The 19,585-nt window shown below is 43.1% G+C and overlaps 1 protein-coding gene across 1 annotated transcript in view; it reads right to left on the bottom strand.

Moving 5' to 3' along the window:
* The window catches only part of LOC124776526, a 128,818-nt gene that overhangs the window by 66,842 nt on the left and 42,391 nt on the right, over nt 1-19,585 (bottom strand). Inside the window, exon 2 of the mRNA XM_047251556.1 lies at nt 3,429-3,648. Within this exon, the coding sequence (XP_047107512.1) occupies nt 3,429-3,648 (220 nt within the window). The remainder of the gene's footprint in view (nt 1-3,428; nt 3,649-19,585) is intronic.

Here is a 19,585-nt window from a genome sequence, read left to right as displayed (position 1 = left end):
CGGTGGAGATCAAATTATTCGTATTTGATTTTACTGTTTCTGATGGGTTTTATGAAAGTTAAGAGACAGTTTGGAAGAGATGGTCGCATAACAATAAAATTTGAATGTAACATGTTAAAACCAGCGAAATATCTCACGTTCTGACGTATGTAATGCTGTGCTCCTACTTTTATAAATTCATTAATAATAGTAATAACCTTTATTGTGTGTAGTTACATGCTTAATCGGAGAATTCACATTCCTGGCGAACGGTTCATAATATGAATTACTGTGTGACTGTCACACTTTCAACCGATTTCCTCGGTTCCCCGCATAAGCCAGTGTTCCCACAGAAGACACGTGGGACTATACGACGTATATGATCTGCATCTTCAGCTAGCATACACAAGCTGAATCAGCACAGCCATCCGAATAGATTTTCAGAAGGCGGTGGCCCACAGTTCGTACATATGATTTATAGCAAGGAGCTTCTGATAAAATTTGTTTATTGGACAACCAGTTTCGTTCCATAGACTATCATCAGCTTCATAAAAGCATTAACAAGAAAACATAAGGAGGTAAAAAATCAATAGCGTCAGATGTCTAGCATGAATCACTGAAGCGTCTGGCACATTTTGTGACTGACGATGTAATTTATATTACTACTAGCTGAGTACCCGGCACCACTGGATGTCTATTTATTCTAATCTGTTAGTCCATTTTCCCCTTCCTCCGCTCTCTGTCCATCTGCCCCCACTCTCGTTCCATCTCCTCCACCCCACTACTTGTCCATTTGCTCCTTTCTCTCTCTCTGCCACTCACTCCTGCCCCTCTGCCTGTCCATCCCCTCCTCCCTTTTCTCTGACCATTTCTTCCTCACCCCCGTCTCTGTTCATCTCTCCTCCTCTTTCCTTTGTCTGTCTATCTTCTCCTCTCCCCTTCTTCTGTCCATCTACTCCTATTCAGTTTCTGGTTGCTATTCCTGGTTATCCCCCCCCCCCCCCCAAATCAGTATTTCTTTCCAGGTAGAAAATAACGTGTGTACCAGATTTGGCTGAAATCGATCCAGAGCTTTAGGAGGAGCTGTGTACCCTTAGTGTTGTCCGTGTAGGAAATTTCTTATATATTTAACATATTTTACACGTATTTTTACGTATTTACCTGTACATCTAACCAATTTCGTCCAGCAGTCTCATTTTCACCAAACACGGTGTTTATGACGTCGTATCTCCTTACCTGTGTGTCGTGCAATGATATAACTTCTTAGGTGCATTTACCGCCATATGTATATACTGGCTCCAATTGTGTTGCGAGTTGAGTTAGTGGCAACGAAGAAATAAATTTAAACGTTTTGCACGATGCGGCAGTTTTTCACGCATCTCATTGTTTATGGCGTCACATCTGCAAAAGTTTGTGTCGTAAGAAGTTATAATTATGTTGGTATATTCAGTGGTACAAGTGAATACTATCTGCGAAACATGTCACAAATACAGTTAGTAATAAGGAACTAAGAAATTAAAACGTCATGCCTCATGCAGCAGTTTTAGTGCATGAAATGCTAAAATGTAAGCGATAAGCTTTTTTCCTATCATCATTTCGTGGGGTTTCATAAACGTTTGAAATTATAAAGTCTGTTGCGAGTCACTAAGTGCTCTCGCCCCGAATACTGTTTGAACAGAAGCTATGTATTCGCACGTAGCGGGCCACACTGCTTTTTCACCACACCTCCGCCTCTTCGATAGGTAGGTTGTTCTTACCTCCACAGTAATTCTTTCCAGACAGCAAGAATATACACTACTGGCCATTAAAATTGCTACACCAAGAAGAAACGGGTATTAATTGGACAAATATATTATACTCGAACTGCCGTGTGACTACATTTTCACGCAATTTGCGTGCATAGATCCTGATAGAGTACCCAGAACAACCACCTCTGACCGTAATAATGGCCTTGATGCGCCTGGGCATTGAGTCAAACAGAGCTTGGATCGCGTGTACAGGTACAGCTGCCCATGAAGCTTCAACAAGATACCACAGTTCATGAAGAATAGTGACTGGCGTATTGTGACGAGCCAGTTGCTCCGCCACCATTGACCAGACGTTTTCAATTGGTGAGAGATCTGGAGAATGGGCTGGCCAGGGCAGCAGTCGAACGTTTCCTGTATCCAGAAGTCCCGTACAGGACCCGCAACATGCGGTTGTGCATTATCCTGCTGAAATGTAGGGTTTCACAGGGATCGAATGAAGGGTAGAGCCACGGGTGTTAACACATCTGAAATGTAACGTCCACTGTTCAAAGTGCCGTCAAGGCGAACAAAAGGTGACCGAGACGTGTAACCAATGGCACCCCATACCATTACGCCGGGTGACATGCCAGTATGGCGATGACGAATAACCGCTTCCAATGTGCGTTCACTGCGATGTCGCCAAACACGGATGGGACCATCACGATGCTGTAAACTGAACCTGGATTCATCCGAAATAATGATGTTTTGCCATTTGTGCACCTAAGTTCGTCGTTGAGTACACCATCGCAGGCGCTCCTGTCTGTGATGGAGAGTGAGGGATAACCACAGGCACGAACTGATAGTCCATGCTACTGGAAACGTCGTCGAACTGTTCGTGCAGATGGTTGTCGTCTTGCAAACGTCCCCATCTGTTGACTCAGGGATCGAGACGTGGCTGCACAATCCGTTACAGCCATGCGGATAAGATGCCTCTCGTCTCGACTGCTAGTGATACGAGGCCGTTGGGAGTCAGCCAGCGTTCCGTATTACTCTCCTGAACCCACCGATTCCATTTTCTGCTAACAGTCATTGGATCTCGACCAACGGGAGCAGCAATGTCGCGATACGATACCCGCAATCCCGATAGGCTGCAATCCGACCTTTGTCAAAGTCGGAAACGCGATGGTACGGATTTCTGCTCCTTACACGAGGAACGTTTCAGCAGGCAACGCCGGTCAACTGCTGTTTGTGTATGAGAAATCGGTTGGAAACTTTCCTCAAGTCAGCACGTTGTAGGTGTCGCCACCGGCGCCAACCTAGTATGAATGCTCTGAAAAGCTAATCATTTGCATATCACAGCATCTTCTTCCTGTCGGTTAAATTTCGCTTCTGTAGCACGTCATCTTCGTGGTGTAGCAATTTTAATGGCCAGAAGTGTATGCACAAAGTTTGACGGAAATCGGTCAGATGTTTTAGTTGGGAATGTGGAAATACATAGGTACATACGATTTTTTAATATATATGGATGTGACAACAAATTCATGGCTTTTATTATGTGACAGCTTCTGTGATGTTGCAAATTCATTTATGAACGGGATGATAGTCCGGGGACCGAAACTGGTTCCTCGATTGACAGAAATTGTTAGCAGCCCTTGGCGGTGAATGATGTCTGTCTGTGGCAGAGTTGTGTACGCGCAGCGCAGTGGTGCAGGCGCCGCCTACCTGTTGGAGGGCGAGCGCAGCGCGGGCCGCCGGTAGAAGACGGCGAGCACGAGCACGTTGGCGGCCGAGCCGGCCAGCGCCAGCGACACCAGCGCCACGGCGTGCAGTGCCTGCCACGCGGGGCCCAGCGGCTCCAGCGGAGCCGCCCCCGACCCCGAGCCCGCCGACGACTCCGCCTCCGGGACGGCCCCCAGCGGCGCCGCCGCCGGCTCCACGGCAGCTGCACAATCGTGGGAAATCCCTCTTGTAAACTAACTCTCAGTGCCACAAATGGGGAAATTACAACAAGTATTAGCAAATGCACTTCTATTTCTGGCTAATCACCAACAAATACGCCATCCGTCCGATAAGTTCCAAGTGTGATCTTATTCCTGTGGTGCAAGCGACATCAGCGTAGTAACTTGGGTGGCAGCTTGCACTAAAAACTGTAGACAGCTGATGTACATTCGACCAGTTGTAAGGAGACTGTGCGTCAACGTCGTTGTGTCACAGACTGCAAAGGAGCAATGAAGTGAACATGTCTAAATCAAGCGTTCATGCCGTTCTCCGAGAAGTTTTGTAGCAAAAAAAAAAAAAAAAAAAAAAAAAGCAAAAAAAAATGTGGGAAGTTTTTCACGTACACTGCCCCTGAATAAAAACAACGACGCGTGGGCGGCTGTCGTGATTTGACTGACATGTAAAACGCTGAAAGCTCCTTTCTGGAAGAAAAATATCATGGGTGACGAGACTTGGTGACATAAATTTGATATAAATTCGAACCTACCACGAAACGAAAAAGTGCAGAATGGGTCTCTAATGCTTCTTCACGACCGAAGATGGCGTGACTGTGCCAAGTCAGTTGGACAAAATCCCAAAAGAGAACTTTGCTAACAGTTTTACATGATTGATTGTGCGTTATAATCAAGTGTTGGGAGAAAACTACCTTCTCTTAAGTCTTTAAAGTTCTAAAGGTAACACGTATAAAATACAGGGAGCATAAGGTTAATTACAACTTTCAGAAATCGGAATGGAGTTATAAGAGTCGAAACACATGAAAGGGAAGGAGTTACTCGTGAATGGAAGAGATTATTGCTGAATACCAATAAAACAGTTAATGCCGAGAGAAGTTCAATAACTTTCTGGTCATTCATTAATTCGCCCCAAGCGATAACGGCACAATTAGACCGCTTAACAATATGCCGTCGCGGGCAGACAGCAGCGAGACGCCACATTTACCAATTCAATCGGTTTCCCACCAGCACTGCGTAGGTCACTGACACAGTCGCACTTACAAATTAAGCACCTCTCAGCCATTGTTTACAGGAACGTATTCTACATGAAAGCTTCTTTCACAACTACAGATGACTGCTCACCTAATAAACTGAAAATAACTCCACTAGATGAACGATATAGTCTATATTGGATTGTTTTGGGGAAGAGACCAAACAGCGAGGTCATCGGGGAAGGAAGTCGGCCATGCACTTTTAAAGGAACCATCCCAGCATTGGTCTGGAGTGATTTAGGGAAATCACGGAAAACCTAAATCAGGATAGCCGGACGCGGGATTGAACCGTCGTCCTCCAGAATGCGAGTCCAGTGTGATATAGTCATCACAACGTAAAAGCAAGCAGTGCTCATGGGTAGAAGAAGTCGTCATTCCCGGAAGAATTTCGGAAGAATTTCCGTATAGGAGGACTAGAATCAATTTGCCAAGTAGTTATGTAGAGCAGTTTGCAGAGATTTACCCTGAGTGTGTCTATATGCGATTGTATTATCAAGCCTCACATTTGTATTTAACGTAATGTTAAAACACTTAGTGGAAAATGAACTCCTCCAAACCCAACGGGAATGCCTGCACACTGCGTCACCAGCGATTCACAAGATGAGCAGCGGAAGTATCGGCATAACTTTGTGAAATGCCCTGAAGTTGCTTTTTTGTGACGTAGTGTTGAAGAGAAAATCGGGTGTTGTCTGCCCGCTCTTCATTCTACAGACCTATGAAGAAGTGGATGACCACAATCCGCGCCACCTACCATCCTCCCATGATTGTAACCTCTACGCACGCCTTTCCACACTGTTATACCCCCAGAACACAACTTATCCCTTACTAAGGTTCTACTGCACTTAGATGTGGTACAGAATAAACATCGATTTTGTAACATTAAAACACTGCAATTTTCCATCCCCTGCCACGTGGAAGCTATTATTCCCAGAGAAAATATGAATGGGACAATGTTTGTAAGAAATTTGACATAGTTTTATCTTATGTTGAGAAACATTTTCGCTAGACGTAGCGGTTTTCGAGATGTTCAAGAAAAACTTTAAAAAGTGAACTTCACCCTTCTGTGGCTGCTGGAATGTCGTTGAGCGGCATGTAGGTCCCAGTTCCGACAAATCTTCGTGACTCGAAACAGCGGATGCTGTTGTTATCATGAGGGCATATAAGATTTTATACGCTACTGATGTTTGCCTCTGCCGGCCGGGATGGCTGAGCGGTTTTAGGCGCTTCAGTCTAGAAAGGCGAGACCGCTATGGAGGCAGGTTCGAATCCTGCCTCGGACATGGATGTGTGTGATGTCCTTAGGTTTAAGTAGTTCTAAGTTCTAGGGGACTGATGACCTCAGATGTTAAGTCCCATAATGATCAGAGCCATTTGAACCTTTTTTTATTTTTTTTTTATGTGTGCCTCTCATTCAAATGCCCATGAGTGTATTTAGCACTTGTGAATTTCATACACTATTCATATTCATAAAACTTTCCTCACACTCGGTAATAAGTTTACGATGGCTGTCAAGTGATACAACATTCTTTCGACTGTGAAAACGTCGTTCTTGGAACATTCGTTACAGGCTGCGGCTACTAATACAGCCTTTCACACTTCTTGCTTGACTATATGAGTAACACCAGCCAGGCCTTTACCATTTAACAAAGATGGTAGAAGACCCGCCTACCCGAAAAACAGCGACTATGATTAGCCACATAATGTGGTCCATAAGGCTGCGCTGCAGCTAACCGATGCCCTGTCCTAGCCTTTTGAGTTGTTTGGCAAAACAGTGTCGCTGTACGCCATAACAGTCCGGTCCTATAGCTCAGTGGTCAGCGTGTCTGGCTGCTATGCAAAGGATATGGATTCAGTTCCTGGTACTCCTGGGGATTTTCCCTTGGTGGGAAAACTAGATCGGCTCGTGATGGCAACTGAAATGGCAAGGTCACGAAAGTCGACAACGGACGGAAGAGCGGTATACTGATCACATGGAGCTCCATACAACCATACAACACGCAGTGGCGCCGTTGGCAGACAGTGACACGACTCTCGGCCGGTCCCTACTGAACCATCAGGGCCAGAAGGCGAAGCTTTGTTCTTTGCTTTGCTACGATATAATAAGCTCGACTGATATTTTACATTTAATGTAAAAAAACTTGAACTATAAAAATTACTTTAGGGTGCGGTATATTGTGATAAATGATATAAGGCGTTAGATTTCTGTGAAAAAGCAGGGACCTCTTAGGTGTAAAAAATAAATAAATAAATAAATAAAGGAAAAAAAGAGTGCAGGTATGTAAAGAATTTTGGCTGTAGTGTCTTGCCAAATACTACCTCAAGAAAAGCAGTCCGAATACTAGTCTTAGATGTGACTATTTAGTCAGCACCAGAGTTACATCTTGGCCTGTGCGTTGTACGATTTACCTCGTGTGGCGTACTTAAGATACGCCTGCTATTCGTTGAGAACTGAGTATGTCTAGATAGTGGGCTAGTGATTTACTGTACGAGGGAACTCTGGGTCTCGTGTGGTACTGACAGAGGTCAGATTTTACCGCTCCCGCATGGGGACCATATATTTGCCGAACATATTAAAAATTCCCACGTTTCGGCCTTCATTTGGTGGCAGGAGAGCCAGCTAGAATGTTATATTCTGTTATTTGCTTGAACACCGAAGTTTGTGCTGTGTTACGCTGGGCAAAAAATAATTATTTTTCATGTATTTATTTAAAGTTCCTTTGTGAAAGTCCACATCAGAAAGAAATACCAGTAGTAGGTCAATAAGACAGCCAACCAGTTGCAGTAAATGGTACTTAGTTAACCTTAGCCTTGGTTTCAACGGATTTAAAGCCGTGTTCTTCAAAAGGACAAGTAGTCGGCATGTAGCTGTTAACACGTTCTGGCGTTTTATGTGACTGATTTTACTGATGTAACAAGCCCTTGATTTTAGAGCACTTAAATTTCACAAATGACTTTTCAGTTCGTTGCTGACACATTTAATGTGGAGATGTTAGAACGCTTTGTTTACTGACTGCTAATGTGAAGTTTTTTTCATGTTCTTCTGAAGAACACGGTTTTAAATCCGTTGAAACGATGGCTAAATTTAATTTAATACCACAATTTATTGTAACTGTTTGGCTGTCTTATTGATCAGCTATTCTGTAACCGTTGCTGCAATGCAGCCATGTACAAAATAAAGAAAGATACGTGGCTGTTTGCTGATGACGCTAAGGTGTGTGGGACGGTATGGTCGTTGAGTGACTATAGGAATTTACAAGATGACTTAGACGAAATTTCTAGTTGGTATCATGAATGACAGCTTGCTCTAAATATAGGAAAATGCAAGTTAATGCGGAAGAAGAGGAAAAAGAATCTTGTGACGTTCAAATATACCACTAGTCGGGTTCGGTACGACACAATGACATCGAATAAATTTCTAAGAGTAACCTTGAAAAACGGTATGAAATGGAATGCGCACGTCACGCTGTTGGTAGGGAAGGTGAATGCTCGACTTCGTTTTATTGGGTCAATTTTGGGAGGCTCTAGCTCATCCATAGTGTTTGATCCTCACCAAGCCGGATTAAAGAAAGAGATCGAGGCGACGTAGATGCGTGTTGGTAGATTTGTTACCGATAGGATCGCCAGCCGGTGTGGCCGAGCGGTTCTAGACGCTTCAGTCTGGAACCACGCTACCGCTGCGGTGCTGCCTCGGGCATCGATGTGTGTGATGTCCTTACCTTAGTTAGGTTTAAGTAGTTCTAAGTTCTAGGGGACTGATGACCTCAGATGTTACGTCCCATAGTGCTCAGAGCCATTTTTTACCCGTAGGTTCGGTCAGGACGCATGTATTACGGAAGTGCTTCATGAACTACAATGTGATTCCCAAGAGGGAACACGACGCTCTTCTCGCATGGCCATACTACATAAAATTAAAGAATCAGCAACTGATGCTGACTATAGAACGATTCTAATGCCGCCAACGTACACTTCGCGTAGGGGCCACGAAAATAAGAAAAATCAGGGATCGTAAGGAGACTCTTAGACCATCGTTTTTCGCACCCTCCATTTGAAAGTGTAACAGGAAAGGAATTGATTAATAGTGGTACGTGGCACCCTTTGCCATGCGACGTATGGTGGCTTGCTGTGTATGTGGAAGATGTATGCAGATGTAGGTGTAGAGTGTACCATGTCCTAAAATGCATTACAGTACGTCACGACAAAAAAGACTGTTGCAAAATGTTCGTTACATTGAAAACAGCCCAGCTGCAAGACTGACTCTAATAGTAAAAAAAAGAGCAGAATAAGGAACGAAAGAAGAAAACGTTTGAAGAAAATAGAGATGACTACAAAAGGAAACTGCTTCGGTGCAGAGCAGTTTCCTGTTCCTGTGTCAGAACAGATACGTCAGATGTTGGTTTCCATTCATTTAGTTAGTTTTGTTCCCTGATGAAGTTTTAATTGTCTTTTTAAAGCAAATTGTAGACACGGAAGTTGGTCGCCTTCTAAGTGCCACTCCATTACACAGATCCTCGCAGGCTTTTCTGAGAGCGCACATTTTCCGGCCCGGTCGGTTCATAGCGGGCCGCCTGTGACGGAAAACCGCGCCGCCCGCAATTAACGGGCCCCGTGGCGCCACGGCCTGAATGGCCGCCACCGACGCCCCACAAAGGCGATATTGCCGCCGCCGCCGCCGCCGCCGCTACCGCCGCGAACGCTACGCCCCCGCCCCCGGGACGCTGCAGCCCATATCACCAGCCCCGTCTGCCGCCGCGGCTGAGGCCCGTGTTAAGTGGTAATTTGCCAGCGTTGGCTGTCGGCCTCTGTGCCTAGCGCTGGTTCGCAGCGTGAAGGGCGCCGCCACAGGTGTGGATACGGCATGCATGCGCCTACCACACTCATCTCCGGGACGGTTCTGCGTGTTCTGGATCAATTATGGGGATTAATTAGGAGCTACCCGCTTCCGCAATGTGATGGCAATTACAACGAACACACGCATGTTCCAAAGTACACGTCTTATCTGGAAGCAGGACATAATAACGTCCCTCGACACCTTTCAAGATTCATGTTCAAGATAGTGGAAGCAAGACTAAAGAAAAATCAAGACACGTTCATAGGACTGGTGGCCTGGAGAAAGCGTTCGACAGTGTAAAATGGTGCGAGATATTCGAAATTCTGAGAAAAATAGGGGTAAGCTATCGGGAGAGACGGGTGTATACAATATGTACAGGAACCAAAAAGGAATAATAAGAGTGGACGACCAACATCGAAATTCTCGGATTAAAAAGGGGTGTAAGACAGTGGTGTAGCATTTTGCCCCTGCTGTTCAGTCTGTCCATCGAAGAAGCAGTGATGGAAATAAAAGAAAGATTCCGAAGAGGAATTAAAATTCAAAGTGAAAAGATAATGATACAATTCGCCGATGACATTGCCATCGTGAGCGAAAGTGAAGAAGAATTACATGATCTGCTGAATGGAATGAACAGTCTAATGAATATAGAATATGAATTGAGAGTAAATCGAAAATGACGGAAGGAATGAGAAGTAGCAAAAGTGAGAATAGCGAGAAACTTAACATCAGGATTGACAGTCACGAAGAAGACGAAGTTAAGGAGTTGTACTAGCTAGGCAGCAAAAAACTAATGACGGACGAAGCAAGGAGGACACAAAAAGCAAACTAGCACTGGCAAAAAGGACATTCCTGGCCAGGAGAAGTCTACTGGAATCAAACATAGGCCTTAATTTGAGGAAGACATTTCTGAGATTGTGAACCACAGCGCTGTATGCTAGTGAAACATGGTCTGTTGCAAAAACCGGAACAGAAAAAAAATCGAAGCATTTGAGATGTGGTCCTACAGACGAATGTTGAAAATTAGGTAGACTGATAAGGTAAGGAACGAGGAGATTCTTCCCACAATTGGAGAGGGGAGGAATATGTGGAAAACACTGACAAGGAGATGGGACAGGATGATAGGACATCTCTTAAGACATCAGGGAATGGCTTACATTGAGCTGTAGAGGGCAAAAGCTGTAGAGGAAGACAGAGATTGAAATATATCAAGCAAACTGAGGACGTAGCTTGCAAGTGCTACTCTGAGATGAAGAGGTTGGGTCAGCAGAGGAATTCGGGCGGGCCACATCAAACCAGTCAGAAGACTGATGGCCAAAAGAAATAAAAAAAATTAATGATCATGGTGGTAAATTACTGTGTGTGTACTATGCCACGTAAGCAGCTATATAAATACCGATCATTCTACAAGGGCTGAATTAAAGCCCATAGAAAGAAGGACCTACGGTAATAACTGATTTTTATTTCACAGTTTGCTGTTCTACATACAAAAGATGAACTAGTTACACGCAACGTCGAAGTTGACGATTCACACAGTAACTAAACTGCGTTACATTTGCAACAGCGAGAAATCATGCTGACACCAACTGCTAAGACAAATACGAAAAATGATGCCACATAAACAGTCCTTTCGGTCCATTTGCCAGTGAAACAGAGGGGGGAATGATTACCAGTAACATAAGGTACCCTACAGCATGCAACGTTTTATGGTTTGCGTAGTATTTATGCAGGTAAAGATTTAATCGGAACAGTGGGAACCGCGAGAGATATCACGCTAATACGACATAGCATCATCAAGGAGAGACACCACAAATTCCATCACGTATACCATATCCAGATGAAGCAACTCACTGATGAGCAGATTCCGTGGAGCGAGAATATGACTCCCGCATTTCTCCTGTTATTCCAAAAGCCACTGTCTATGAAGCTAGAACCGGATGATTTAGCGGACCAACGAATGCAGAGTTTGTTGCGTCACACCATGTTCCATGCTCAAGCTGTTTACCATTAATGTTTATACCAAGGTAAGCAGTATTTAATTTCTTTTATCACGAGGTGCCTGAAGATCATCACCAGTGACTCGCAATGTTTCACACTTCACTTAATGTTATAAAATTAAAACTAAAACTAACTAATCTCCTCCCACATAGGCCATGAAGGCCCACAGGTATCGACCGGCCGCCGTTTCATCCTCAGCCCACAGGTGACACTGGGTGCGGATATGGAGGGGCACACCGCTCTCCCGGCCGTATGTCAGTTTCCGAAAACGGAGCCGATACTTCTCAATCAAGTAGCTCCTCAGTTTGCCTCACAAGGGTTGAGTGCACCCCGCTTACCTACAGCGCTCGGCAGACCGGATGGTCACCCATCCAAGTGCTAGCCCAGCCAGACAGCGCTTAACTATGGTGATCTGACGGGAACCGGTGTGAACACTGCAGCAAGGTCGTTGATCATGTTACAAAATGAGCAATCAATAATTTTTGGAAATTTGTGGTAAGGTCATCGATACCAAAGCTTACACACTACTTAATTTAACTTAAACAAAGTTAAGCAAGGACGACACACGCACCCGTGCCCGAGGGAGGACTCGAACCTCCGACGGGGGCAGCCGCGGGGGCCGTGACAAGGCGCGTCTGACGGCGCGGCTATTCCGCGCGGCGCCATAATTATTATGACTGGTTGCGGTATACAGGGTGATCCTTATTAATGTTTAAAAACCTTCGAAGAGACGTAGATGACCCTGAGACAAGTAATTTGATGTAAGATATGTGGGGTGGCAGGTGTTGGAAGGTACCCTAAAAGTGGATGACAAACGTTGAACGTGTGGCGTCATCACACGACGTACCTCTCCGTACTAGCAGCGGTTGAGCCTATCAGTGTGTCGTACCTGTTCGTCCCAACGCAAGCCAAGTATTCCTGTCTGTGGGGCTCTGGTCCTACGTGCGCGGCTTCAGTGAGTGAGCTCGGGGCTCGAGGCTTGCGTCTGGCAGGCAGTATCTCTCACACTGCGCTAAGATTTGTTAATTTATTTACCGATCTCACAGTCTCTGCTAGTTTATTTGCAAAGTACAGTACAACAAAGACATACCGTACTCCATCACATGAGTATAAGCTTCCAAATTGCGTCATTACCAGTCATTGGTGTGACGTCATAAGCGAGTGACTGCGTGTGAGATCGCTCTCTAAGTTTTCATATATTTTTAGGTTTCAGATACATATTTTAAGGGTTTTTGTGATAATATTTACTATATAAGTGATGTATTAGTAGTTTCTTCATTCACCTCCGCCTTTCTTGTGTTGTGACCTGATATTTGTGAGTGTTTCGTATCGAGCAACTTAAACCTCTTGCCTGTGTTTTCATTCCGCGCTGACCAGTTGCAGCTGTAGCGGCGCATCGAAAGCTAAGTACTAATTAATTGTTCGTGTACAGTGGTTTATTTAGGAACTTTAGTAGTCTTCAACCGGTGTTCTTGGTGTTTTCTGGTGAAATAATTTCAGAAGAACCTTTTGGGAACTGTTTTTAGCTTCGTTACTGTGTCATTAGACGTTTGATTCTCTTTCTGTATTAGTCTTTTGTTATATTCACATTTGTTGTTTATTAATACTGTTAATAATAGTAGTTACTTCCCTTGTAGGGTAAGTTTGTGATTATTGTAGTCAGGTTTCTAACATCTTTTTATTGTAGTAGCGGAACTTAGAAAAAGTAAAATTTTACCATGAGTGAGAAGTGTGGGCTTTGCCGTAGGTTCGTGAGCAGTGGATCGCGGTGTGAGACTTGTTCGAAGTATTTTCACTCGGGGGAATGCAGTGGGGAAGCCAGTGGGCATTCTGGTGAAATCCTCTCCTGGAACTGCAGGTTATGTAGCAAGAGTAAGTTGATAGAGGAGCAGGAGCGTCAGATCTGTGCCCTTCAGGTGCAGTTGAAAAACACACAGGAGGGGCTAGATAAGATGAGGAGGGAGAAGGGGGTTGAGGAATGGGAGCTGGCTGTTGGCAAGAGATCTGCTGGGAGAAGAAGATTTTCAGATAGTTTTACTATTGGTGTTTACAATAGATATGACCAACTGTCAGAGTCTAGTGGAGAGGAATCTCTAGTAGCTGTAGATGTAGGAAGTATGCAGCAGACCTCAGTAGTTACTGTGCCTAGAACAGTTGCAAAGTCGAAGAGGAAGAAGAAGGTTCTGCTGTTAGGTAGTTCTCATGGCAGAGGTGTAGGCCAGTAGTTGCAGGAAGTGCTGGGGAGTGAGTACCAGGTCACCAGCATTGTGAAGCCTAATGCAGGGTTGGCTCAGGTGACTGTTAACATAGGGGGGTTATGTAGGGATTTTACTAAAGAGGATCAGGTAGTGATTGTGGGTGGGGCTGGTAATAGTATTGATAGGGATGGGGAGTATAACATAGATGGTGACCTGGAAAAGATAGCCACTCAGACTGGCAACACGAATGTGCATTTCGTGGAACTGTTTCAGCGTCACGACTGGCCTCATCTTAATACAGCCGTCAGGGGTAATTACATGAGACTTGGGGGTGCGCTGATGACAGAAAGCATGGGTCACATGTCAGTGGTGTCGGTGTAATCTATCAGCAGGACGGGTTTCACTAGACATGGCCTGCACCTCAACAGGTATGGGAAGGGGAGGTTGGCAAAGCTTATAGGTGACAGCATAGGTGGGGTTGGTGGGATCACTCATGGGAAAATTTCTGCAGTAGTGGGTGTTAGAGCTGCACCTTTTTTTGATTGAAGTCAGCTGATATATATTCCTGCTTAAGGGAAGTCTCCCTAACAAGGGAATCACTTTTGACAAAGCTTAGGTATCCGAGTATTGAGGGAATTAGTATACTTCATCAAAATATACAAGGTATTAGAGATAAAGTTAGTGAACTGCTTATAGATGTTGACTCTGAAATTATTGGTATATATGAACACTTCTTAAATAAGGAGATAATTCAGAGGCTTCCTTTACCAGGATACAGGTTGGCTGGCAGCTTTTCGAGGAGCTCTTCGCGGTGTGGGGGAGTAGCCATGTATGTGAAAAACGGCATCCCATTTGAGTCAATTGATGTTTCAAAGTACTGCACTGAAAAGGTGTTTGAATGTTGTGCAGGTGTGGTTAAATTTAACGGAGCTAAACTTCTAACTGTTGTTATTTATGGATCCCCAGACACCGATTTCACAACATTTTTGCTAAAGCTAGAGGAGGTTCTTTGTTCACTTCATAGGAAATCCAAAAAGTTAGATACATGTGGTGACTTCAATATTAATTGTATAAGTGATTGTGCAAGGAAGAGGATGCTGGTAGACCTCTTTAATTCATATAAACTTATGCAAACCGTATTCTTTCCAACGAGAGTGCAAGGGAACAGTAGAACAACCATAGACAACATTTTTGTTCATTCCTCATTACTAGAAGTGCATTCTGTTAGCAAAAAGGTGAATGGCCTTTCAGATCATGATGCACAAATTTTAACTTTAAAAGATTTTTGTGCTGCAACACGTGTTCAATATAGTCATCAGCTGTTCAGGAAAGCTGATCCAGTTGCTGTAGAGACCTTTGTAAACCTTATAAAGGAACAAGAGTGGCAAGATGTTTATAGCGCTGATACATTAGACGATAAATATAGTGCTTTTCTCAAGACTTTTCTCATGCTCTTTGAAAGTTGCTTTCCGTTAGAACGTTTAAAACAGGGTACTAGCACAAACAGGCAGCCTGGGTGGCTGACTAGAGAGATAAGAATATCTTGTGGAACAAAGTGGCAATTGTATCAAAACGTTACAAACAGTCAAAATCTAAATGCAGCAGTCCATTACAAACAGTATTGTAAGGTGCTTAAAAATGTTATTAGGAAGGCAAAAAGTATGTGGTATGCAGATAGAATAGCTAAGTCTCAGGATAAAATTAAAACCATATGGTCAGTCGTAAAGGAAGTTGCTGGTCTGCAGTGACAGGTCGAGGATATAGAATCAGTGCGTAGTGGGAATGTCCGTGTTACTGATAAGTCTCATATATGTACAGTATTTAATAATCACTTTCTGAATATAGCAGGTGAACAGGGAATCATATAGCGCTCTTAGAAAAAAGTGTTCCGAGACTGTTACCTGAAATGCTCCTCCATGATACTGACAAGAGGGAGATTGAGTTAATAATTAAATCACTAAAGACCAGGAACTCTCTTGGATATGACGGGGTAGCTAGCAGAATACTAAAGTATTGTTCTACGTATGTTAGCCCAGTCCTCAGCCATATCTGTAACTTTTCCTTTAGGAGTGGTCGGTTTCCTGACCGATTAAAGTACTCGGTAGTGAAGCCACTTTATAAAAAGGGAGACATTGATAATGTTGACAATTTTAGACCTATTTCTATGCCATCGGTGTTTGCTCAAGTTATCGAAAAGGTTGTATATACAAGGTTACTGGAGCATTTAAATTCACATAATTTGCTGTCAAATGTTCAGTTTGGTTTTAGAAATGGTTTAACAACTGAAAATGCTATATTCTCTTTTCTCTGTGAGGTTTTGGACGGATTAAATAAAAGGTTGCGAACGCTACGTGTTTTCTTTGATTTAACGAAGGCTTTTGACTGTGTTGACCACAAAATATTACTGCAGAAGTTGGACCATTATGGAGTAAGGGGAGTAGCTTACAATTGGTTCGCCTCTTACTTTAAGAACAGAAAGCGGAGGGTAATTCTCCGCAATATTGAGAGTGGTAGTGATGTTCAGTCCCAATGGGGCACTGTTAAGTGGGGCGTTCCCCAAGGGTCGGTGCTGGGGCCACTGCTGTTTCTTATTTATATAAATGATATGCCTTCTAGTATTACAGGTGATTCAAAACTATTTCTGTTTGCTGATGACACCAGCTTGATAGTGAACGATCTTGTGTGTAATATTGAAACAGTGTCAAATAATGTAGTTGATGAAATAAGTTCGTGGCTTGTGGAAAATAATTTGATGCTAAATCACAGTAAGACTCAGTTTTTACAGTTTCTAACTCACAATTCAACAAGAACCGATATTTTGATGAGACAAAAAAGGCATATTATTAGCGAGACGGAACAGTTCAAGTTCCTAGACGTTCGGATAGATAGTAAGCTGTTGTGGAAAGCCCATGTCCAAGATCTTGTTCAGAAGCTAAATGCTGCTTTATTTACCATTAGAACAGTATCTGAAATAAAAGACACTTCAACACGAAAAGTAGTCTACTTCGCATATTTTCATACGCTTATGTCGTATGGTATAATTTTTTGGGGTAATTCTTCTGATTCAAAAAGGGTATTTTTGGCTCAGAAACGGGCTGTTCGAGCTATATGTGGTGTAAGTTCGAGAACCTCTTGTCGACCCCTATTCAAAAATCTGGGCATTCTGACATTTCCCTCACAGTATATATTTTCTTTAATGTCGTTTGTTGTTAGCAATATTAGCCTATTCCCAAGAGTTAGCAGCTTTCACTCAGTTAATACTAGGCAGAAATCAAATCTGCATGTAGAATGCACTTCCTTGAATCTTGTGCAGAAAGGAGTGCAGTATTCTGCTGCATCCATTTTCAATAAGCTACCACAAGAACTCAAAAATCTTAGCAGTAGCCCAAACTCTTTTAAGTCTAAACTGAAGAGTTTCCTCATGGCTCACTCCTTCTATTCTGTCGAGGAGCTCCTGGAAGAGCTAAAAAATTAAGTAAAATTCCAGTGTTACATGGTTGATTTTCTTCATTTAAACTTACGACTTGTCACCTGAATATGTTTTTTTATATTTCATTTTATCTGTTTCTAATATCGTGTTATAATTTCATGTATTGACTCGTTCCATGACCATGGGGACTTCTCCTTAATTTGGTCCCACGGAACAATAAATAAATAAATAAATAAAAAATAAAATAAATAAATGAACTACATTCTCTTTACTAAATAATGTCTGCAAAGAAAACAAGAAGAAACGAAAGGAAAGATACACAAAATAAGGACAGCTATTACTTAGTTCCGACGAGGACAGTAATATGCAACCTCTACGTTTACAACAGATAATATTTACATAAGGTGTTCGAAATATGCACCGTTTGCTCGAATGCAAGTAGTGCATCGCTCAATCATCCCTTCACGCCCAAACCTAATCGCTGTACTTGCGGCGAGGTACGTCATCTAGTGACGTCACGTGTTCAACATTTCCCATCCATTTTTGGAATATTTCCGGACATTTGCGACCCCCTGTGCCTTATATTAAATTACTTGTATCAGAGTCACCTACGCCTCTTCGGAGGATTTTAAACGTCAAGAAGAATCACGTTGTGTATCGGTCCGTGTATGACAGCACACGATACAAGACCGTTCCAAAAAGCCGTGAACAAAAATGATATTTTTTATGGAGTCATATCTTGGATTCTATTGATCACAGACGTAAGCGGTCAATTGTTTTGAATAGCCGTTGGACTGGCGACCATCTATATATCTAAAGTAAGAAAGTGCTTATCGTAGCTGTCCTTCAGTAGATAGCCAAAATTTAAATATCTCACACTTCCTTCAGTCCAGGCAAACTGGGCAAATCGGTTGTTTCTTTGTTGGGTGTGGTGTACGGTGGCCCTTAGACGCCTAAGAAAAGCGCCCGTTGTTCATGGGCGATTCCTGAGAAAACGGCGAAAACCGGTTTTTAATCATCTTCTTCACCATGGCTCGCAATTACCTAACTAACTAACCGTAGCAAATAGCTCAACGTTTAACCGTACATCTTTAAGACATTTATCTTGAATCGCCATTTTCCCGTTTTCGAAAAGCTTTATCCGTTACCAATATAGAAACGGAAAACTATGATTTTAGACTACCAGAAGTACTAAGTATGGGGATGGCCACTTCCATGGCTTCTATTTGTGACAAATTGAACTTTTTACCACATATTCTTAAGATGAAGCTCTTGGAGAATCTTCTGCATCATTATCCATTACCGAACTCCAGACGTTCACAGTAACCGTAATTATGCACGTTAAATATATACGTAATGTCCAGTCTGAGTCTTAAATGTAGTTGCAACTGACGTAGAAAAATAATTTTATCATATGAAATGCTTTGTACTTGCAAATCAAACAGCGCATTTTAATGTAGATCTCAGTTCTTTGTGTTTGAACGAAAAGAATAGTAATTGCCATTTGGACGAAAAGAACGCTTTTTCTGTGTCGTTAATCTTCCTTTATACGATTCTTACTTGTTGTGTGGATTTGCCAAAGTAAGTAATATGTCGCAGTACATAAATAAACAGTAAACTGACTTACATGAGCAGCAGCGAAAAGAAGGCAACCAGTGGGAAAGTGCTCCCGTTGGTGCACAAAAAAGGCGCATACTTCCTCTCTGAAACACTCTGACCTGTCAGAGTCGTGTCCAGCCGAATCAGGGGTCCCACATAACTCCAACTGCACACGCCCCACACCATTACAGAGCCTTCACCAGCTTCAACAGTCCCCTGCTGACATGCAGGGTCCATGGATTCATTAGGTTGTCTCCATAACCGTACACGTCCATCCGCTCAATACAATTTGAAACGAAACTCGGTTTTCAGCAGTTTGAAATCTGCAGCAATTTGCTGAGGGGTTGCACTTATGTCACGCTGAGCGATTCTCTTCAGTCGTCGTTGGCCCCTTTCTTACAGGATCTTCTTTCCAGCCGCAGCAATTTAAGAGATCTGATGTTTTACTCATTTCCGACTGCAGCACCGTACTCTGCCTGTTTACATATCTCTGTATTTGAATAGGCATGTCTACACCAGTTTCTTTGACGCTTCAGTGTAATAGTAAAGCAAGAGTGCACTGGGCTCTATCGATTGATTGTGATAAAGATTCTTCATGAGCTAATGAAAATGACTACTAAGCACTTAATATCGTGCAAACATCAGTTCTTTGAACATTAAAGGGAAACTGTAACTCACTAGAAGCTTAATTGCATTTGAATGTACTGCTAAATCGTTGGAGGATACCTCAAATTCAACTGGATGACTGTTCGGGAAGTGCTAGAAGCTTTCAAAATTCCACAGTTGACAAATGCAAAGCAATAGAGTGAAAGACTCATGAAATAAGACAATTAATCAAGCAAACCA

Source organism: Schistocerca piceifrons, chromosome 1, assembly GCF_021461385.2.
Source record: "Schistocerca piceifrons isolate TAMUIC-IGC-003096 chromosome 1, iqSchPice1.1, whole genome shotgun sequence".
In the NCBI taxonomy this organism is placed as follows: Eukaryota; Metazoa; Arthropoda; class Insecta; order Orthoptera; family Acrididae; genus Schistocerca; species Schistocerca piceifrons.
This window is presented reverse-complemented; position numbering and strand designations above follow the sequence as displayed.